Raw genomic sequence first — 23,719 nt, 5'->3', positions numbered from 1 at the left:
TCCACTTTTACTGGCTGCGCTGATTTCACATATCCGATGTCAGTACTATGTTGGGACCATAAGCATTCTGGAATTTGTCGTAGCATCTCCTCTTTCAGGAAATGTGAGTCAACTTCAACACTGTAAATAGATTCATAAGTCATTTGTACAGCCTGTGGCTGTCCTTTTCCTTGAGTAGAAATCATGATTTTGATAAATTGACGATCCTCACTCATCCAGATGGCATGGTTTTCTTTAAGTGGAGCAAAACTAGCTCCTTCTGCTTTTTCCATCATTTCTCCAAGGTCCTTCTGCTCGTATTCTTCAGACACCAGCAAAGTTACATGTGGCACACTTTTCTCAACGTTGAATTCTTTCTGCAAAAATTCACTTTTTTCTATCTTCATAGCTGCTCCTTGTGGTCCCAAAATTATGCAATTTGAAGAAAGTTGAACTTGTTCTGGTTGACGACCCAACCATTCTTCTGGATCTGCTTTTGTAGCACCTTTGAAGTACTTAAGTGTGCAATGCAATGGGTATTCAGGAAGTCTCGCTTTTGGTATATTTGCCACAATAAATTTTTCCCATAGTCTGACTGGTTCCAGGAAATCGGTGTCAAGATTTCCAATCCAAAATACTAACGAGGCTTCAGTCTCTGTTGTCATTGATAATTGATGAGACACATCTTCTGGCACATCCACCAGACAGCCGTCTGGTGTACATTTAATTGTGCAATTTAATTTACACAAAGCATCTCTGCCCAAAAGTGCCACAGGTGTATGTTCTGATACCAGTATGGGCAATGTGGTCTTTAGGTTTTTATAGCAGAGCTCGATTGGCTTAGTAAGAGGAACCAGCTGCTTTACTCCCTCAAATCCGATTGTCCTCACATATTGTCCAGACATAGGAAGATGTGTAGCATCTTCAGGTCGCACACAGGTGAAAGCTGCTCCGCTATCTGCCATCATCTCCAATTGGCGATTATTCACTTCCACCTTTACTGTTGGATCTTTTTCTGGTCCTGATGCTACCAGCTGACACCTCCCACTCGGATTCTCTGGGCATCCCTAAAATCCTAGTTCCGGCCCCCTAAAAGGGTTAACCGGTCCCCTGGATCCTCTTGGTTGGCCTCTGAATCCTCCTCTGAAATTTCCTCTGAAGTTTCCTCCTGAACTGTTACAGTCTCGAGCCAAATGGCCAAATTGTCCGCAATTGTAGCATCTTTCTGAAGACCGTTGTAAATTTGAGTTAAACCTACCTCCTCTTCCTCTTCCCAGTGTTCCACGTCTTCTGATTCTCCAGGACTGCACTGGATTGAACACTGGTTGGGGGTAGGGTGCAACCGGAACCACCGATGAAAGCTGAAATGGTTGAGGCTCAGCCTGATTGGGCTGCAGTTGTATTGCTGGTTGGTTTACTGAAGGCTGACTTTGCATGACAACAGCTTGCTTCTTTTCCTTCCTCTTACTCTCTCCCAGTTGTATCTGATTGAGCTTCCTGAGTGTCTCTTGATCTTGTTCTTTTTGGTCACGTTCTTTTTTGTGATATAATTCCACTTGGTGAGCAATGTGATCCGTGTATATTCCTTTCTCCATGCTTCCAAGGCCAACTACTTCTGCCAATTTGCTTCTTACTGGCAAAGGTAGTCCCTTCTGTATCTTGGCTCTCAAAATTGATTGTTCCATTTGGTTCAAATCAGGATCATTTCCAGTAACATTCCTCCAAACTTGAAGAGCTCTCGATACATATGCTCTCGGGTTTTCTTCCTGTCCCAATGGTTCAATAAAGATGTTATCTGGGTGCACATTCGTAGGAAATGTGTCTCTCAGAGCTCTCCACATCCGTCCTCTATTTGCAGCAAAGAGGTCTGCATCATTTGCTGCAGTCGTCACATATTCATTGAGTCCTGCTTTCTGCAGAATCTCCTCCATTGCTGGTATCCCAAGGAGACTTGCCAAAAGTCTCTTCACATCTCCCATAGCTGGTTGTGTTCCTACCATTATCTCTTCCAGCTTTGAGATCCACGGATGAGCACCATCTTGAAGGGTAGGGAGCTTCTCAAGTATGTCTGACATGTCCGTATTCTGCCAGGGCTTATACTCCAATGCCTGTCCCCTTATGATTACTGGACACATCTTTTCAGGCGTTTTTCTCTTCCTTAGGCGTAATGTCATTGCTGATCTCTGAGATTCTTCCTTCTGAAGCTCTTTCTTCTGAGCCCTCAGTTCCTTTAATTGATTTGTCAAAGCGGTTTGAGTAGTTGAAATAGTAGCTTTATCCAGGAATGACAAGCACTCATCAATACTTCTTTCAATGTCTCTTAGTGTTCTTTGTCTGTCCTCTTCAATTCTTGTGCTGGATGCGGATGGAAGGAATCTTCTGGAAGAAGAATCTTTGCTTTCCCATTCTTCATCACTGTCTCCATTCAAACTCTCCTCAGAAGTGTCGTCTTCTGAGTCTTCTTTCTTCTTCATCTTTCCTCCTTTCTTTTCTGCTTTCATTAATATGCGTCTAATTTGGGGATCATATCCACCCACAGTTCTTTCCAAGTCGTTTCCATCATCACCTTGTTCTCCTTCCATCCTTCTGTTCCTAGTCTTCAGGGTTGCTGTCTTCTTTTTACTTTTAGAACTTGGAGTCAATTTTATAGTGGTCTCAGCTTGTCCCACTTCAATTACTCGATCATTGTCATCCTTAATGTGATAATTGCCATCTTGATTAAGTACTGGTAATTGTGGGTAGACGTCTTCAAACTCCACTTTCTGTTCGTATGGAGGTGGGTTTTGTACTGGAGTCAGGTGTGAAAATGGCAGATTAATTTTTTCCATCAATGTCTCCGTTTGTTTCGTATTTTTCTCAATTTCTTTCAAGCTTTTTTCTCTATCTTCTCTTGTAGCTTGTACCAGCTTCTGTCCTTCGATGTCAAACAGCTGTAAAATGCCAAGCTCCACTTGTCTCTTCTCTTTTCGTCGTTGTCCTGTTTTTCCCTTCTTTTGATTTAGTTTGTAGGTGGACACAAGCACCTGCATAGTTTTGATCACTTCTGGGTTGAGAGTTCCTGCCTTTGGCCAGGGTTTTTCCAAATCTGGCCAACGCTCATGCCATTTATTCGACACTTTTACGATAAGTGGTTTAATCAAAGGATTACTTTGCTGAACCACTTCAATTGGTGTGATTGTTTGCTTAGTTTTAATGTCTTTCTTAGACATTTTAGCAATTATATTTATTCCCTTATTTAGATTTAAAATCAAAAATTTTCTTGAATCTTTGGCTTACTCCCCCCCTTTTTTTTTTTTTGTTTATTAATAATCTATTTATTTATTTATTCAGTTATGCGATTAATATCATCAACCTTATTTAATGCTAATAATTGTAGCACAATTAGTAAAGATAAGTTTGCCAACACCAGAAGAAACAGCAAGCCTGCTGTTGCGAAAAATTTCACTTGACACGCGGTCTTTTGTGAAACAAATTCGTCAAAATGCTGTATAAATTTGTCAAACCAGTAAACAAATATTATATGAAACACCAAAATACTCAAACACAATACAAGATAAATCAAATTCAAGACCTATGGACTTTTAATAACTAATTCAAACTATGTTCACTAAACATACGGTCAATCTGTGCCAAATCTGTGCAAAGAATGAAAGCAAATATATTGTATAAAACACCAAACCAAATTAAATGAAACACCAAAATACTCAAACACAATACAAGATAAATCAAATTCAAGACCTATGGACTTTTAATAACTAATTCAAACTATGTTCACTAAACATACGGTCAATCTGTGCCAAATCTGTGCAAAGAATGAAAGCAAATATATTGTATAAAACACCAAACCAAAGTATGTGCCTATATAGTATATAAATGAAGGCAAAATAAGTGTGTTTAAAGAACTTTAGAAAGTGGTGTTTTATCAAAGGAGTTTGATTGACAAGAAAAAACAAACACTGGCCTTTTGCCGAAGTCAGCTTGCAGGGCTATTCAGTCCAGGCACATCTGGATTCACTCAGCTCAGCTCACCCCCCTTGGTCTCTCTCTCTCTCTCACTCAAGCAAAAAGAAGGAGAGAAGGGGCAAAGGTTAGTTTAACATTTAACACAGTTCTGCAAATCAGATTCTTTCTCCATATAACACTCTATATGACAATAAGGTTTATTTCTTTAATAAGAAAAGTTTATTTCACACTCAAAACACCTCTCACAGCAGTCTGTATGTTTTTTGGGGCTCATAGATGGGGCTTTATAACAATCAATTAAAGGACTTCTCTTTCTTTTCCCACTCTCTCTTTTTTTTTTTAAATGCATATATATATATATTTTAATGACAGAAAATAAAACTAACAAAAGTCCCCAGGGAAAAAATGGCTATCAAATGTCTCTCTTGTGAAGGCTCATGGATTTTGTCCTTCACAAGGGCTCATGACTTGTAACAATAAGGGCAGCTCATGTATTGTATTCTTTTTATATTCTAAGTAATAACAACATTCAGAAACCTTTATTTCCAATCACAGTCCAGCAGCAATTATCAAAAAGATTCAACAAAAAACATTTCAACACATATACATTCTACGTCAGTCACAAATGCAGGAGACACACACACATACCCACACACACACACATACATACAGCTCCTGCTCACTGAACAAAGAAAAGGGAGGGGGGGGGCCCCTTCATACACACAAGATTGGGGTGCTGTCGCACACTCTTACCGAAACATCCCTTCCTTCACATAAACATATGCCAACACACCCAGTTCACACACAAAGCATAAATTCACTAGCACTGACACACACACACACAGAAATTACTGCTCTCCATATGCGCACACATTTCTCCAACTTATCCAACATACACACACATCTGTGCATACGTGTACTGCAGTTACACATACGCACACACAGACATAAAGGACGAACAACATCTCATTACACATAAACATTTAGAGTGACAAACAAGAGCAAGGAAAGTCAGATTAGATCAGTCATTCAAAAAATGAAAAACCAATGCCACACACACGTCTCGCTCGACAAAAAACAAACACACAGACTAGTCGACTTTTTCTTCTCTGCCACTGCCGCTTCTTCTCATCTAGTTCTAGGATACAAATTTATGCTTCCTCTTAACCAAGTGCAAATTCAAATAGAAGGTTATATCATACACAACTCGTCAGCAGTGATGAAAACCTTTTCCATAGAACTTTTTGCACTTCCAGTTTTCCTCCCAAACAAAAAAACTGACCTAATTAAACAATTCCTAATGTTTAATCAGGATTTAGGCCTGCCTAAAGCAGCTCCATTATAGAAGGCTTAACCCAATTAAGCGGCTATTTCTCTTAACACTTGCATATCTATCATGTATGCTCTTTTCCTTTATTTATCACTTCTCTTATTCTCTGTAATCTCTCCCCTGGCCAGGTTACACACTTCAGTTTTCATGGCATAGCAAAAATAAAACACATGACTGAGACAATCAGAAAATGGGCCCACTAATTGACAAGCATAGTATTAATTAATGCTGTTTTACCATTACTGATAAGCTGTGCACTTCTCTTTTCACTATATTCATCCCTTCTCTTAAAATTTAGAACGAGGTCAAAAAACACAAACACTATAAACCCCACACACAGGGCTTTTTCAGTGTGACATTAACAGCTCTGATAGCTGCTCAAACGGGAAACAGCTGGCTCAAAATAAAGGGAGCACACACTCACCCTCTTTACTGGCCTCTGAGCAGAAAGCTGGACCGTCGAGTCGTCAGGCTGCAGTCATCACAAGCTGTCTCAATTCGTGAACGCCAAAATTTAAGGTGTATTCAGTGATGTGTTCTTGGGAAAAAATCCTCGCTGACAAATGTCTTAATGCATATATACAAAAGTTTATTGCAAAGAAACAGACAGTGTCAAAACAGGCGCTTTCCTTTGCCACCTGGGAGAGGGTAAGTCTCTAATCGCCCTAGCTCCCTGAACAAAGAGATCACACAGATTATATAGAGGTGGTCAAAACCCCCATACTCCTAACTTTCCATATATGGTTAAGAAAACAACTTCATCCTATATCTGAACATATGGTCATCCCTTATATGGAAGGCCAGAGACCTGCAAGAGGCCCTCTGCATTCTTCTTTCTTTGAGCTGAGGCCAAGCCTTCATGCTCAAGCTCATGTTACTTATTTTACACAAATTAATAAAGCCTAAGAGAAAGAGACCATATATGCATATATAGTTTAGCAGAGCAGTACAGACACCACAGCACCATCAGGATGGCTACACTTTGAACGAGCTCTGGAGGAAACCAAAGAAATAGTAAATTTAGGCCCATTAACATGACGCAAAACTGCTTGAAGAAGTGAATAAGGATTGGGGAAAAGGAATGGGGTAAGCATAATACACCAAAACTGATGAACAGCTTCGAAGTAATGCGAAGTGGAAATTTGAAGTTGGGAAAACACCTCTAACATGTCAGCTGGTAATACTAATTGAAACTCAATACGAATCTGCGTACTGAAGAACTATTGTTGCATTTTGAGATTTGAGCTAAGCATCTAACTGTGAAAGTATGGCTGAACTGGAAATGGTACTACAGGAAATAAGAGGCTTTCACCAGGAAAACTGTCATGTCCTGGGCCGTTTGCCCAGCGTTTTGTGTTATAGTTCATTTCCTGAGTGTGTCCTCCCGGTATGTTGATGTCTTGTGTTTCCTAGTGTTGTGACTAGTCTGCGTCTCTGTCCTGAGTCTGTGCCTGTTCCCCGTGTTTAGTCAGCATGTTCCTTGGTTAGTCACTTCCTGTTTATTTTGACAGTCTGGTTCTTCTGTGCTTTGTGTTTAGCTTTGCCTCCCCTGTGTAATTAGTTTCATTTGCCTCACCTGTTGTTGCCCTGCTGTTTCCTCTTCCCCTGATTACCCAGTGTGTATTTAAGTCCTCAGTTTCTATGTGTTCGTTGTCGCGTCGTTGACGGTATTGTGCCTGCATGTGATGTTGTGTACCTACGTGTCCCCGTGTTCCAGTGTCTCCTGTGCTTCCTGTGCTCCCTTCATCTCCCTCCCAAAAGGTTTTGTATTTCATTTCTCCCGGTCCCAATAAATACTTTTGAGTTATGCCATTCTCTGGAGTCCCTCGTGTTGGTCCTTCCTCGCCCGTTTCCTCCCCGGCCATGACAAAAACAATGTGCAGCTGAGGGAAATTAAAGAGGAAATTTTAAAGGTAAATGCCAAATTGGACGAGGCTGAGGGTCAGACTGGAAAAAGCGGAGGAGAGGATTCAGAATACCGAAGATGCAGTGTCTGAAATAATAAAGTTACAGATAAAATTGGAAGATAAACTTATGCCGTACGAGAAGAGAGAACATACTCATTTATGGTGTAACCAAGACAGCGGAACGGGGCTCTCCAACAATGATTGACTTAGTTGAGAAACTGCTCCTTGAAGGTTTGGAGTTTCCCCAGGATGAGTTTCCACCGCGCTCTATTATTGTGAAATTTCTCAGCTTTAAAACCAAAGAACTCCTGCTTCGCAAGGCATGGCGGGAAAAAGGATTTACTTGGAACGGAAATCAAGTGAGTTTGGATCACGATTATCCTCCTTTCATCCTGAAAAACGTAAAGAACAGTAGATCCCTTTTAGTTTTCAGACCCTTTTTCCAGCTCAGCTTGGAGTGAAGTATGCTGATGAAATGAAGATTTACAACACGGTGGTGGAAGCCACTGAAGATATGTCCAGAAGAGGTTATGCTGTGAAGGTCATTATATCACCAGAAATGGTTCTGGAACAACAGAAGCAGCTGACTTGGAGCAGGGTGGAGAGGATCGGGGAGCGGTGCAGCGACTAAGAGGGAGATTGGCGCAGCCGGTTACAACGAAAAACTCAGCGCCTTCAAGCGGACATCTCCTCCGGCCTTAGGAAATTGAGGTTTACACATTTTATTAATGCTAATTAAAAGATGCATTTTGTTTATGGGGCATAGTAAGTAAATAAGCAAGGTTTCTCGTGAGTATCTTCCACAGTGAGGCCTTAGCCATTAAGGGCCTCCCCTATTAACTGATGAGGAAGTTGCCTTTGGAGGTGAAGCAGGGTCCATTGTTGGGACTCCTTCCTTGGAAATCAGGAGTTCACTTTGAGTTTTGTTTGGTTTTTTTTCATATGTTTTAAATTTATTGTTTATAAAGGTGAGCAGGGAGCCCATTATCTGTAATAATTAAGGACTATAAGTCACGTCCTGGGCCGTTTGCCCAGCGTTTTGTGTTTAGTTTATTTCCTGAGCTTCTCCTCCCAGTATGTTTGTCTTGTGTTTTCTAGTGTTGTGATATGTCTGCGTCTCTGTCCTGAGTCTGTGCCTGTTCCCCGTGTTTAGTCAGTATGTTCCTTGGTTTGTCACTTCCTGTTTATTTTGACAGTCTGGTTTTCCTGTGCTTTGTGTTCAGCTTTGCTTCCCCTGTGTAATTAGTTTCATTTGCCTCACCTGTTGTTCCCTGCTGTTTCCTCTTGCCCTGATTACCCAGTGTGTATTTAAGCCCTCAGTTTTGTTTTGTTCTCTGTTGCGTCGTTGATGTTTTGTGCCCGCATGTTCCTGTGTTCCCTGTGCCTGCCCTTCGTCTCCCTGTGCCTCCCTTCCAAGGTTTTTGTATTTGTGTTTCCCCGTTGAAATAAATCCCCTTTTTAGTTATGTTTGCTTCTGGAGTCCTTCATGTGAGTCCTTCCTCGTCCGTTTCCTCCCCGGCCATGACACTATAATTTAGATGAGTAGCGGGCTAATAAAATTGGTGTCGAACAATATCAATGGTCTGCACAGCCCGGTAAAAAGGTGGAAAACTTTATCTAAATTTAAAATAGATGGAGCCCAAATTGTCTTATTGCAAGAAACACATTTAGGTGATGATGAACATGTTAAATTAAACAAGATGGGTTTTAAACATTTTTTATTCTTCCCACAGTTCTGGAAGGTGAAGGGCGGTGGTGATATTGCTACCTGGAACTCTTAACTATGAACATCTGTCAGAATGTAAAGATAAGGAGGGTAGATACATGATGATAACGATTAATGATAAAGATTAATTGTATCATGATCACCCTCTTGAATGTGTATATTCCCCCTGACAGTGACTGGTCCCTGTACAAACAGATCTTAGAAATAGCTACAATTAGAAGACAGGGGATTTTTATATGTGGAGGTGACTTCAATATTATATTAAACACTAAATTAGACTCCTCCAAGGGGAAAGGCGATGTGTGAAATATTGGGAAAAGGATGGTACATCTTATAGGTGATATAGGATTAGTTGATGTATGGAGAGACTACCATCCCACTAATAGAAAATATACTCATTTCTCACATTCACATAAGGTATTCTAGGCTAGACTATATCCTGATGTTCAAGAACGATTTACGTATGCTTAAAAGTTGTGAAATAGACCCATGTACCATTTCTGATCATAATCCAGTATATGCTGATCTTTGTCAGAAAAGGGAAAAATAGCTCCACCCTTTGGAGGTTGAATTTAAGTATTTTTGAATTACCCAAATATTAAAGAAAGTTTGAAAAAAGAAATAAAAACTTATTTGGAGCTAAATTATAATGAGGAGGTGTCAACAGCAATATTATGGGATGCATTGAAGGTGGTGGTTAGAGGGAAAATAATTAGTATTTCCTCCTACGTAAAAAAAGAAAATAAAAAAAAATTAAATATCTGGAAGACAAATTGTTAGATTTGCAACATCAACATTCTGTGACTTTGAATGACAATATTAAATCTGATCTTGTAAAACTGAAAAAAGAACTAGATGATTTACACATGATGGATATACAGAAAAAAAGATTTTTCTTAAGCAACAGTACTGTGAAGTAGGGGGAAAATCATTCCAGTTTTACTTCCTGTCAGTGATCGAACTTTTTAACCAATAAACCAACCAAATGAAATGAAGCATCTCTGTGTTTGTTCATTTATCCCTGCCGTAGTTTTTCTGTGCGTGCAGATCCTATAACATCAACCATATGCTCGATGGTAGGCGTGATACTGATTACGCTCACAGCATTGTGACTCACAGCACAGAATCAGGAGGCTGAGCTGCAAAGCAGCAATCCACCTCTTGTTCTGTTAGGATTTATTTTTATCAACCATACTGACATTTAAAGTTATTATTCCTACTTCTGTTTATTTGCAGCTAAACTGCTTTCCACAATGTAATAAATGCATATTGTGTAGCAGGAAAATTTGAGGCCTGTTTGAGTTGCTCTTATTTGTGTTCAGGGCCCTAGAAGCTCTGCTACCCCTCCCTAATAGTCTGCTGTCACCAGCAGGCCCTCTCAGACCATCCTCAGAGCATACTCATCTTCTGCCCTAGCCTCGTGATGAACCTGTTGCTCATTAAATTCATGCTAAGGGGTCTCAACTCATAAAACTGCCTGATTTTGGGTTCGTGTACAGGACACCAGTCATCCTGTTTGCCCATTTTTTGATTTATACTGGATATAGGGATAATTCTGTCCAGTGGACCTAGCCGAAGGCTAACTTGCTTGTGTAGCACGGCCAAAAACTTTGGAAATGCAAATCAAGAAAGTATAAATCTGTCTATGCAACAGGTCCGGGGGCAAACTGGGCCTCATTTTCGTCCTCATATCTGGTCCTTCTCCCTCATATCTGGTCAAGCATATGTGTGAGGGGTTGTAAATCCTTCTCCAAGAGTGCCTTGAGATGGCCTCAAGGAGGTTGTGGCAGACAATTAATGTGATGAATTTTTCTTACTGTCTTGTTGATGTATTGAAAATGCTCCGGGATGTTTGTGCCTTTGACAGTAGAATTAATGGCAGTTTCTAATGAAAGTTTGCAAAGTGCAGACTCAGCACAAATCGTAGACAAAGAAAGGGAAAGAGTATAAATACCACGGTTAGAAGAGGAGAAAGGAGAGAAGAGAAGATGTAGCGACAGTCTTTGTCCGTGCTGTCCGTTTTTCCAGCAACTACTAAGGCACAACCTCCCGGGAGGGCTTCTTGCTTTTACTTTTTGCTTTTTGTCCTTTGTTTTTTGTGTTTGTATATTTCTAAGTACTAGTAACTTTTTTGCAACAGAGCTTGCTCATCGCCATGGATCATCTGGACAGTTTGATTTTATTTAGACTCATACTTAATCCCTGCACGGGCTCTCCTCGGTTGGAGGGAGTGATGAGGAAGCCGGGGCATGATCAACAGGTTCTTTCTTCTTTTCTGTTACTCTGTGTGTGTATCTCAGTCTTCATATGCTACTGTCTGTCTTATTAACTATTTGTGTGCTACTAAGATGTCTAATAAACAGCCTGCATCAGAACCTGCTCAACCCTGTGATTTGTTGGTAACTATGGTTTTAATTGGGTTTTAATTTGCAGTCAAAAAGGAACGTGGAGACCCCTAAAATGTATCCTACATTAATTGGCGCTGCGAGCAGGGTTTGAGGTAATAAAGATGTCAGTGTCCAATGATCTTGCAGGTTTTTGCCTGCTGCTCAGAACGCACCAAAGCCGCGGCCAAAATTCAGTAAAGCAGAGTTTTTCTGCAATAAATTTGGTGCAGTCTGAGAGGCAGTGAGTGGTTTTAATTGGGTTTTAATTTGCAGTCAAAAAGGAACGTGGAGACCCCTAAAATGTATCCTACAGTTCTGCTTTAAGAAATATGTAATGAAAATTTGAATGAACGCAGGTCTGTCATAATGCAGGATTCTGAAAGGCAGTTCACAAGTTTATTGTCTGATTCGGGTTTTGGGGCTGAACAGGAGAATCTCCAGTTCCAGAACGGGTTCTTCTGACTGGGGTGATAAGTCAGAAGTCCCCCTTGAATGGGGTGACCTGCCTGAAATCCCCCTTGATCCTGAAATTGACACCCATTACTGGGGTTTTCGGCAAAATAATTCAGTTGACACTGACGCCGACTCCTTCGACGGTGATGATCAGCCTAAATCCCACAGAACTGGATCGGATCACCGTGTGCAGGAGGACAAACTTCATGTAGATGATGTGTGCAGCAAACTCCGACTGGCGGAGAGAAAACTCCAAGAGCTGCAATCCAAGCTCCAAGACATGGAGGAAAATCAGGAAAACTTGGAAGGAAAGTTGAATAAAGCCTTGGAAAGAAATAGAGACATGGTGAAAGAGAAGGAAGAGCAGGATGCAGTACATGCAGAGCTGCAATCCAAGCTCCAAGACATGAAGAGAGAAAATGATGGCTTGCGAGAAAAGCTTAATGAAGGTGTCACAAGAAACACACACGTGCTTATCCAGCAGGAACATCAGCATGCAAAATGCACAAAGCTAGAAACAAAGCTGCAAGAAATGAAGGAAAGAAACCAAAGCTTTCAGGAAATGCTTGATCAAGCATTGGAATAAAAACTAACAATTCTTAAAGAGAAGAAAGAACTGAAGATGAAGCACACAGAGGTCAAATCCAAACTGGAAGACACTGAAAAGAAAAACAGGGTGGTGCAGGCCAAATTTGAGGACATGCAGAAACAAAATAAAAACTTGCAAGGATTGCTTCACAAAGCCCAGCAAAGCAATGCAGATGTCCTCAAAGAAAAGGAAGCAAAGCCCAGGGAAATGCTCCAGAAGATGGAAGAGAGGCACAAAAAGATCCAGCGCAAACTCCATGAAATGGAGGGAAAAAACATACAATTGCTAAAGGAGAACGACCAACTGGGCAAATCGCAGAGAAAGCTGCAAGAAGTTCTCCAAGAATCTAAAATGAGGAACGGAGAACTAGAGGAGAAATCCAAAACACTGGAGCAACACAAGGATAATCTGGAGAAAATGTGTGCAGAGCTGCAGAGCAGGATGGAAGCTGTGGTGAGCAAAAATGCTGAAATGGAAGAGCTGTACAAACATGCTCAATGCAAAATAATGGAACTGCACAAGGAGAAGCAAGAACAACAGAAACTGCACAGAGACATCCAGTGCAGGCTTCAACAAGTGCAGCGTCAATGTGAGGACCTGCAGGAAGCACAAGAAGTACAGCAGCAGAAATATAAGCATCTAGAAGAAAGGCATGCAGAAAAGCATGACCGAGTTAAAGAACTGGAGATAAAGTGGACAACACTTGAAGCTGAGAATGCAGAAACTCGGAGTGATCTGCACACCATCATCCTGCAGCACAAAGAGCTGCACGAGCGCTGCCTCAAAAAGAAAAAGCGCTTCAAGAACCTCTGCTGCTTCTCCAGCTGAAACACAGCTCGCCTCGTCTGCCACCACCTTCCATCATCTCCTGGACCTTGACCTCTCCTCTGTGCCTTTCTTTCCTCCAGCCATCCTCTCTATCTCTTTCTTCTCTCTCCCTCCTTATTCTTTTCCTTTCACCCCCCCAACCAGCCTCGGCAGATGGCTGCCCCTCCCTGAGCCTGGTTCTGCCGGAGGTTTCTTCCTGCTTAAAGGGAGTTTTTCCTCCCCACCGTCGCCGAGTGTTTGCTCACAGGGGGTTGTTGGGGGTTTCTTTTTTTACTTTCTCTTCTCTCTCCCTCCTTTTTTAAAAATTTGATTTAATTGGATACTCTAAATTTGAAAATAATAAAAAAGGCAATCATATGCCATCTAAAATTACTTCTGTTTGTGGATGTTCACTGATTTCTTTTTGCTTACAGTCTCTGTGCAAGATTAGCCTAAATGTTTAGCACACAAATATGAAAGCTGCATTAAACTTGTGGTTACCTTTGGCCCAGAAAGCCAATATACCAAAACATTAGTGGGGTCAGGTTAATGATGATTCTAAGTTGGCCGTAGGTGTGAATGTGAGTGTGAAAGGTTCACATGGACCAGGGCTCTCTCAGCCCTGTCACACACTGGTGACCTGTCCAAGGTGCCCCCCCCCTCCCTCGCCCTGGTAGCTGGGATAGGCTCAAGCCGCCCTATGACCCTGGAAGAAAGTCGAAGCAAACAGACAGATGGATGACACGTTTGCTTCAAATACAACTAATGATATGCAGTAAGCACACGAGGAAACTAAAAATAATGACATTCCTAAACACTAAAAAAGTTGGGGTGGCTGTGTCTCAGGTGGGAGAGCAGGTCATCTACTAATCTTAAGGTTGGTGGTTTGATTCCTAGATGCTTCAGTCTGCATGCCAAATTATCCTTGGGCAAGATCCAGAAGCCCGAGTTGCTCTGATGCAGCCGTCGGAGTATGAATGTGTGTGGATGTAAGACAGGAAGCACTGAGCTGTAGAAGGAAGTGCTTGTATGAATGGCTGAATGCAAAACATGGTGTATAAAGCACTTTGAGTGCTCAGCTAGAAAAGCGCTCTATAAGAAGGAGCCCGTTTACCACTGAGGACTGTAATTACTGTATGATCTGGTACAGCATTTTACTGCAAACATTCAGTTGAATTAATGGTAGGCTCATTTATTCTGCCTTACAGAGACCTGGTTACAGCAGGGTGAATGTGTTAGTGTGACTCTGTGAATGATGGCTGTGGAGGACTGTTCCAATCCTGCATCTGATTATAGTTTAACAAACAGTTTTTAACAGTGAAGGCAGCGCCGTTTAATTTTAGCTGAAAAATGTCATGATTGCCGCGTGCCCTTTCACCAAACAGGAAATAAATCATCAATAAAAACAGTCACACCTCATTAGAATAAGCACCTGGGTGTCATTATCACAGCTGAAACCAAATAACAGGCCTCTTTAAACAGCCATGATCACAATCATCTACACTGCCTACACACAGCATTTGTGTGTGCATATGTGTGTGTTCCCTAAGCTTTGGCCACAGCTTAGTGTGACGCTCTAAATACTGATTCCAGATCAGTGACAGCAGTGTGTGTGTGTGTGTGCGTATGTTTATAATACCTTGTGGGGACAATTTTCCTGACATATACTACATTGTGGGGACCAATTGCTCTTTGTGGGGACTGGAACCTTGTCCCCACAAGGGGAAACCCTGTTTTTGGGTCAGGGGTCAGAGTTAGGGCTAAGGTATGAATTGAGTTTAGGTTAGGGTTAGGGTTAGGTATGTGATGGTTAGGGTTAGGAAAAGGGTAAAGGTAAGGTTTAGGCTGTAGAAATGAATGGAAGTCAATGGAAATTCCCCACAAAGATAGCAAAACACACTTGTGTGTGTGTGTGTGTGTGTGTGTGTGTGTGTGTGTGTGTGTGTGTGTGTGTGTGTGTGTGTGTGTGTGTGTGTGTGTGTCCTTGTATGTTCTGATCCCCTGTCTTGGTTTTGGATATCAGGAACGTTCCAGGACTCAGTGCGCTGTGTTACCTTTTTTTGGCATTAAGGTTTCAGGTTGTTCACATAAACAGTGAGACGGGCATAAAATGTGTTAAACTTTGGCTTCAGGTGTGAGAATTTCCTGGTATGGATGTGATATTTTCCAAGAATCACAAACAGGTTAACAACAAATAGTATATCTTTATCCTTAAGAACTCTTTTATCTGTGCCAAATACTATAAATGTGTCCTGTAAAGAGATGTTCGTACCTTTTTATGAAAAAAGTTCATTTCAAGCCAGAAGATTTTTGTGAGGCAGCAATTCCAAAATAGATGTATCACTGTTTCATTCTGGTTTCCACCAAATGTACAGAGATGATCCAGTTCCAGTTTATGTCTCTGGTTTATGTGTCTGATTTCTATATTTGATATCATTGTTGTTCCAGATCTAATATTTATGTGGTGAGAAATTGTGTTTGTACATGAGTGACCAGCTTAATAGCATCTGTTTATGAAAAAGAGATCATTTCAGGCTGGCCGCCAGCCTGCAGCCTCTGATGGTGCATTATTGATTATTATGCATTATTATTGGGACTGTGGTTGTGTGTGCTTGTTTTAGGCATCGGTCTAAAGGCTGGTTCCTCGTAGGGTGGCCGATGATACCACAACAAAAATATTTGTCACATTGTGATTGTGCTGGAAGCCGGGCAGTTGTCAGTGAGCACTACATTAAAAAGTGGCTCCCAGAACTAAAAAGAGTGCAATAATAAAAGTTATACTGTGTGCACACAAAGCAAATAAAAACCCACCCTTGGTAACAAGTAATGTCCCAGCTGAAAATCTAGAGCCCAAACCAAACACACTCAACTCAATACAACAATAACAACAACATTATCTATTCATGGCAAACCAAAGTCACCAACCTCCACTCTCCAACAGTCAGCAGGTATCTGACCAACAGAGACTGCCATCTTCTGGCCAGGAGGAACAACAACAACCCTGTTTCTCAACAGGCCACAAAATCAGGCAGAAAGCTGCCAGATCAGCTCACAGGGTGAGCAGGCAACCGAGTGCTGAAAGGCTGAAATACAGCAACATGGTTTTGAGTCTGACCCAAGACCCCTTGCTGTGAGCCTCCCTGCTCCACTCTCCAGCACCATGTTATCTAATAAAGACAACACACTAAAAAATCAATAAATCAGGAGCTAAACTACCTAATCAAAGGATGGTTCTGGTCCACCTGACCCTGGACTAACCCCACACTGACCTTTCTCACACATAATCATGTAGTGATTTAATCTGTGTCTGCCCTGAACCTACAATTCAGACCTATATAGAAACACAAACTGACACAACGAGCATGTCTTTGGACTGCTGAAGAAAAGCAAAAGGCCACAGGAAAGTTTGAGCACAGAACCTTCTTGCTGTGAGGTGACCGTGCGAACCGCTGCACCACCACGCCATTACGTTATCCCAGTATAATGTTTATTCCAGTATACCCATGCTGTGTTCTATTAAAGCAGTTTGATTCAGACTGCAGGTCTGATGATGACCTCTCAGCTGTTCCACACCTTTATGTCCAAAGAAAAAAACATCCTCAAAAGTGATACTATTATTAAAAATGGTAGAGCGGATGCTCCAGGAGGAGGAAACCATTCACCAATCCCACTGAGACGGGAGCTGGGCGAGCACCTCATCAGGCTCCAAAGTATGAGCATCATGTCACCGACCACCATGCTGGATCCTCACTTCAAACAAACTGACTTCTTTAGTCCAACAAAGGCCAGTGAGGCTACCAAACAGCTAACATATGAATGCACCACTGATATCAGGTCCCATCATCTCCATCTGCAGCATCATCATCATCACGAGATGCTGTGACAGACCTGGTAATTATTTTGTTTCAAGGTCAGTCTGGATTAATTATGACTGTCACATGATCTGTGTATGCTTCTCCACACACACACACACACACACACACACACACACACACACACACACACACACACACACACACACTGTGCTGTGGAGCTCTTGTGCAGTCCTGCCTCATCTGCACCTGTAAAAGATTTTTTTCCAAAGCAGGAGAAGTTTTTCCTTGAAGGAGGAATCGTCTGAACTGCAGTGGAACAGATTTTGTTTCTGAATAAAGTCGTTGCACAGACACACTCACGACCTCTGACCTCGTTAAAACACTGCAGCAGTCATTATGACGGGGAACAGTCATCAAAATTGTTCATTGATAAACATTTGAAGTAATATTAGATTTGATTTGATTGTTGCATTACGTGACCCTAATACAGTAAACAAAAATAGAAATGTTATTTATATGAATGAACACATGAAGATTCATTAAATATATTTATTGATTTATTGATTTCATTTACTTTTCAGTCATTCCCATGACTGCACTGTTACAGGGGGGTCCTGAGAGTATTACAGAGTCATAAAATTAGATATAATCTTTCTGACTGTTTAACAGTCTGTGACCAGCAGGGGGGGTGTGTGCACATGAAGCCTCAGGAAGAAGCTTCAGCTCACCATCAGTAATTAACCCTGTGTGTGTGTGTGTGTGTGTGTGTGTGTGTGTGTGTGTGTGTGTGTGTGTGTGTGTGTGTGTGTGTGTTTAGGTAAGTGAGATGTTTTTGTCTGATACACAAACAGTGTTTTCTGTTGGTTTTGTCAGTGTGAGAAAGTTTGTGTAACCTTATCAGTGTGAACATGTTTCACACACTGTGGGATGTGTGACTACAGTAGGTGTGAGATTGGCTGTGGCACACTTGGCAGCTATTTGAAAAAGTTCTTTGTAAAGGATATAAAATGTGCATTAGTTATTTATATGTTCTTATACTAGTTCTGAAATTAAGATCAATTATAAAAATATATTAATGATGACAAATACATTGTTGTCAGCAACAGCTACAGATCTGCTAACATGAATACATGATTCACACATACAGACTAAAAAATACAAGTATTATTAATTATTGATTATATAAACCAACTAATTTCAGTGGACACTTAAAATTACCAATAATCTCTTTTTGTAAACTTATCATTCACTGTTATTAAAGCCTCTGATTGATTTTCCCTGCTGAGTCAGGAGCTTCACCAACATCCAGAGGAGACACAAAAGTGAACAGAGTGGATACAATAATACAAACAGCACAATAATATAAACAACACAATGATACAAACAACTGGACATTTTCTGTGAATGAAATTTAAAGATTTAGTTTTTTATTATAAACTTTATGTACTTAAAATCTTGTTTCTCTGTTAAGAACAGAAACAGTGCAGTCAGCCATCATGTGTGCATCAACATGGAGATATCCTGTCACTTCTCATTTCACCTCAAAATGACTTCATACAGTTCTTCATGTTTACTTGTTGTTAATTATTGTGTCACATGAAGAAACAGTTACATTGTTAACACTTTAAATGATCTTTATCTCTGACACACAGGAGGCTGTACAACCTGAACAGGTATACCACAGAGAGAAAGGCGACCACATCACACTTAAGGTCATTTAGAATTACCAGTTAACCCATGCATGTGTTTGTATGGTGGGAGAGAAACCACACAAGTGAGGCGAGAACTCCACACAGAAAGGCTTTGAGCGCCCTCAGACAAGAGCTTTTACTTTCATTGAAATCAAGAGAAGGCAGAAACACAGTGTAGATGGATCAATAACACTACAGGCAAATATATTCATTTGATTTCTACCTGAACTGTCCCTTTAAGTTCTCCTCTTTAGGCTTGACTGTACATCAGTGTGTAGTACATGCTTAAATATTTGGGGACAACTGTAGGAACTGAAGGTGAAAAATGATGCAATTCTAATGTATCCATCATGTTTCCTGTTTTAATTAAAATGTTGGTTAAATTATTGTTTTCAACCAAAAACAAAAAAAGGTTTTAAATTGTTTCAAAGACATTTAAACACTGAGGCCAAAAGTTGGTTTTTCACTTTTAAAGTACTAATCATAACGTACTGTTTTCCTGTGAGCCTGAGCATCTTTATTTACTGACAATGGCAGCGCTGGTCTAACAGCAAAGATGCAATAACAAAGTGACAAAACAAAACAAAATAAAATACAAACATCCACATTTATTTATGCTGATGGTTTTTGCTCTCTGTGACGTTACTTTCAGTCCACTGTGTTCTTTAACACTGAACTGAATCTCAGGTACATACATATTTAATCTGTTCTGTTACTTTTGCTTTCTCACAAATACTTCTGTGAGGATCTGAGCAGGATGCATCATTCCAGTTCTTCAGGTCAGGAGCTCCACCTTTTTCCCCCATCCTCACACAGTCCTCTCCATCAGGAGTTTTCCCTCTCCAATTATCCGGCTCCCCGATGAGCCAAAAACTAAAAAAAGAAGAACAGAAAGAACTGGTTCAGTGAAAACTGGAAACTTTGATTCTAGAAATGAATAAGGATATTTTACAACAATCAAACCTTTCAGTCAGTGGTGTGTTGTCCACCCACATCCATCTGCCCTCTGCTGCTGAGTCTGTCAGTCCGATCCAGAACTTGTCCTCAGCTTCATTCATTAAGTTTCTCAGTCTTCCATCCAGGAAACTCTGAACAGAAACAGATGATGAAAATGACCTTGTTAGACTTTTCTGTGCTGACATGATGAAACATAAAGATGTGATCAAACATGTGAGAACATGAAGCTGCAGCAGTGTTTCATACCTGTTCCCACCTGTTGTCTATCTTAACCAGGTCTCCTCCTTCAGCTCTACATTCAGCTCTGCTCTGGTTCCAGGAGGATTTACTGATGGAGAAATGATAGCACTTTCCTCCATGATGCTCCCAGCCTGCTTCACATCTATCACAGGGTCCATCTTTGAAGAGATTACAGCAAAGACTTCAGTCAGATGAAAGAAATTACTCTTCATGTTTGTGTGATCTACAGGCAGCAGGAGGCTAACTTACGTTTTACTGGAGGACGTGTAGGACATGTAGGACATGTAGGCTGCACCGTGCTGCATGCTTTCATTTTAGAGAATATCTCTGCTACAATAAAGATAAAAGTATTTCTTCAGGATTGTTTGTATTTAGAAGGAAAAAGGAGGCTAAGAGGCTCAAAGTTATAAACAGTTTATACTTTCATCAGTTAACCAGGAACATCCAGTTTTTCAGAGCCTGAATTGAAAATATTAAAAATAGCAGCATCACTGACACACTAACTGTGAGCAGTCTGAATGTACCTGTGTGTGCTCACCTGTCAGATTTTTATTGACTGCTTCGAGGTGTTTGAGTCTTTCTTTGGTTCTCATGTGTTCAAATGCTGATTCAAAAATGGGAGAAACAAAAACTTGAATTAAAACAAAAAGTTTCACATCCATTAAAATATAAACAAACACAACAATGAGTCAGTTCTGAAATTCCTGCGTCGGCTCTGTGGTCCAAATATCGAAGGTACAAATGTGGAAACTGATAATTATAGTCAAAAGTTTGTGTCATGTGAATTCTGTGAACTAATAACATATAAATGATCATTAGATGAAGCTGTGAATAAAAACACATGAATGCAAAGACTTAAAAGTTTCCAGTTTTTATTCAGATACTTAAAAACCTTTTATACTGAAAAACCTTTTATACTGAAAAACCTGTTGTATTTTCTGCTCTTCCTGTAACTGTGAATAAAACCACAAACTCACAGAGACGGTAAATAACAATGAGAGCAGCTCCCAGGATGGCAAACAGAACCAGCAGGGCCACCAACTCAGGGGTGACCTTTGACCTTCTGTTTGATTTTGCACTTTGAGAGCCCAGAGCTTCACCTGATGAACATTCAGAGGAGACACAGAGAAAAGTGCAGGTGGTCACATTAACATCTGCATGATCCAAAGATCGCTCCAAAGGTTTTGACTCAGTTCTGATAAAAGTTTGTAGGTGTGCAGAGTCGGGTCATGTTAGAGATCCTTTAAATTTAGCTCACATCCACCGAGGTCTTCAAGGTCAACGTCATCATTTATGAGTCAAAAACTGACAAAAAGACTAAAAAAAATGATTCTTGTGTATTAATATGTGGAACATAGAGATTTGAAATATCATGTCACATTTGACCTCTGACCTCTCCTTCAAGGTCAATAGAAGGTCAAAGTGATAATAATCCCATACAGAGCTATTTAAAATGTTTTTTTACTGTCATAGTTTGTACTGATAACACACAGGGAATAATACGTATATGGAGACTCTAACTATCACATTACTCTGACCTCTGACCTCTTCATCAAGGTCAAATAAGGTCAAACTTTCATTAAATGTCTTTTATCTTTAAAACTCTGCTGCCTTTGTTTGTGTTGGCTACATTTAGGAAATGATGGAATATGAATGCTCTTAATATCACATTATAGTTTGCATCCAAATATGATGTCACATTTGACCTCTGACCTCACTTTTACATTTCAAATCTGCCTTTCTTTCACGTTGACCTCAAACTGCGTTATCTTTAAAGAAAGTGTGAAGTTTTGTGTTCTTTGGTATTTGTAACCTCAGTTCTTTGTGTCACTTCCTGTGTGTTTCATGGGTATTCTGCTCAGGGTTATTTTTGTAGCCTTCCTCCATTGAGTGAAGTGTGTTAGGGTCGTGTCTCTGTGTGCAGCTGTCGTCTTCTTTCTATTTTGGTCTCTGTTTGTCTTCATTTCCAGTTTTATTTCCCGTCTCATCATCCTTGGTTAGTGTCAGCTGATCACCCTGTGTGTGTGTGTGTGTGTGTGTGTGTGTGTGTGTGTGTGTGTGTGTGTGTGTGTGTGTGCGTTTGTCATTTCTAACAATAAACAGCTTCTCCAGGTAGCAGCTATGAGAGCCACCCATCAATCACAGCACCATCTTTCTTCTTTACTCCAGAACATGGATGATAAACTCTCAGGTCTGACTGAAGCTCCCTCCTCCTCCTCTTCCTCATCTTCCTGCTCATTTACCTCCACATTAATGTTCTTACCTTCTCTCTGTGGACGGCTCATCCTTCCAGGTTCTGCCTTCAGAGTTAGTCCAGCTGTTTCTTCAAAGTCTCACCCAAAAATGTTTCCTCACTTCCTTGTTTGGGCTCTTAGGAACAACTGACGTACAACACCCACATTTATCACAGCTTCATGTTTGAATAACTGCTTTTTACTTTCCATTAACTTCCAATAATTAATTACTTTCAGTAATATTTATAACAGGTGGGATATTTTAGTCCATTTTGTTTATTTTAAATGTAAACTAATTTTATTTTAATAGACACAAACTGACCAGGACACACAGATGTGGTTGTGCTGCCCTCCTCTGGTTTAGTTTATGTTTGCCTTGTGTGGACTTTAGTTTTCACGCTGCTCATTCCACCTTAAAGCAGCTTGATGCAGTTACCTGTGAACCTGCAGCTCATCATGGTGACAGTGTGACAGATTTACAGCTATCCAAACCTGCCCTGCTGAGGACTGATGAGACTAAAGCTGATCTTTTTGGATGGTTTGAGTCTGACATAAAACTACCAGGTCAAACATACGGATGTGATCAAATATGTGAGAACATGACCCTGCAGCAGTGCTCCTCTGCTCTCTTCCTCGAACCTTCTGCAGGTGGAGAAATGAGAGCATCATGTTGCTCTCAGCCTTCCTCATATTTATAATGTGGCTGAGCTTTAAAGAGGTTACAGACTTCAGTCAGCTGGAAAAAATCACTGTTCATGTTTCTGGATTCTGAGTCAGCAGCAGGCTTACTGACTTTACCGTAGGCCATGGCAGAATGCAGGCTGCACGGTGTCACATGGTTTTCTCTCTGCTTTATATTTATTAAAAATATTGATTAAAATCAAGAAGCACGGTGGGAACAAAGCCAAGCCGAGTTGTTGCAAGCCTGAGTTTTGTAAATAGTTTTGTACATAGAAAATTGTCCATACTTGTCTCTGTGCACACTGAGCACTGCACAGTTTGTATGAGTGAGGAGCCATTTTTGTTTACAGCAGTTTTCTCTTGTTTATTGAAGCTCAGGTTTGATATTTGTCTCTTTGTTTCTGGTTCAGGAAGGATGAGCAACAGCTGAAGCTTTTGCTCGTTGTTTTGGTGTTACTCACATCCAAAGAAAATAAACTGCTGCTTAGCAGGAGCTGAAATTAGCGCCCTTGAAGGTTTCTAAGTAATCTTAATAATGTTGCCCACACTTCCTGTTTTCAGTCAGATGCAGTAATGAAGCTGAGATGTGCGCGAGTCCTAAAACTGATCCTCAAACACAGATCTGTGTGACAGGAAAGTGCAGAAAGTTTTGAACACGATCAGAAATACTGCTGAGACACATCTGAGCTGATAAATCCAGGAGCTGATAATTAGAGTTAATTATTGCTGATATTAACTGCTGACAGATGCATATTTAAACATACAGACTCAAAAGCTGCCTGATATCAGACTGCAGGGATCAGAACCAATGAGAATATCTGACAGCAGCACACAAAGAGCCTCACTGCATCGATTTCAGCTTATTCTGATCTGACGTCTGATTTTTGTGTTTTCCTTTACAAAAACAGATTTTTCCAAACAAAGTTTATTTTGTTTACAAACATCTCAGAGGAGACGCCA

At 40.6% G+C, this 23,719-nt stretch overlaps 1 protein-coding gene across 1 annotated transcript; it reads right to left on the bottom strand.

The window, feature by feature from the left end:
- Positions 1-19,330: 19,330 nt before the first annotated feature.
- Positions 19,331-22,171, bottom strand: LOC115788200 (hepatic lectin-like). Its single transcript, XM_030741145.1, has 6 exons — positions 22,108-22,171; positions 20,822-20,944; positions 20,383-20,448; positions 19,851-20,002; positions 19,611-19,735; positions 19,331-19,520 (listed from the first exon to the last, which is right to left on the bottom strand). The coding sequence occupies exons 1-6, from the start codon at positions 22,127-22,129 to the stop codon at positions 19,331-19,333; spliced, it is 678 nt and encodes a 225-aa protein (XP_030597005.1). The 5' UTR covers positions 22,130-22,171.
- Between the last annotated feature and the right edge of the window lie 1,548 nt (positions 22,172-23,719).

This window comes from Archocentrus centrarchus, chromosome 11, assembly GCF_007364275.1.
Source record: "Archocentrus centrarchus isolate MPI-CPG fArcCen1 chromosome 11, fArcCen1, whole genome shotgun sequence".
Lineage (NCBI taxonomy): Eukaryota > Metazoa > Chordata > Actinopteri > Cichliformes > Cichlidae > Archocentrus > Archocentrus centrarchus.
Note: the sequence above shows the minus strand (reverse complement) of the source record. Positions and strands in the feature narration are given on the sequence as shown.

Bases quoted from the DNA above. Each gene is read 5' to 3' on its own strand.
- LOC115788200 (XM_030741145.1), bottom strand. From the start codon at position 22,129: ATGAGCCGTCCACAGAGAGAAG. The intron at 20,945-22,107 runs GTAAGAACATTA...AATGTTCATCAG, and splicing joins GAGCCGTCCACAGAGAGAAG to GTGAAGCTCTGGGCTCTCAA. The intron at 20,003-20,382 runs GTGAGCACACAC...ATCTCTTCAAAG, and splicing joins AGTCAATAAAAATCTGACAG to ATGGACCCTGTGATAGATGT.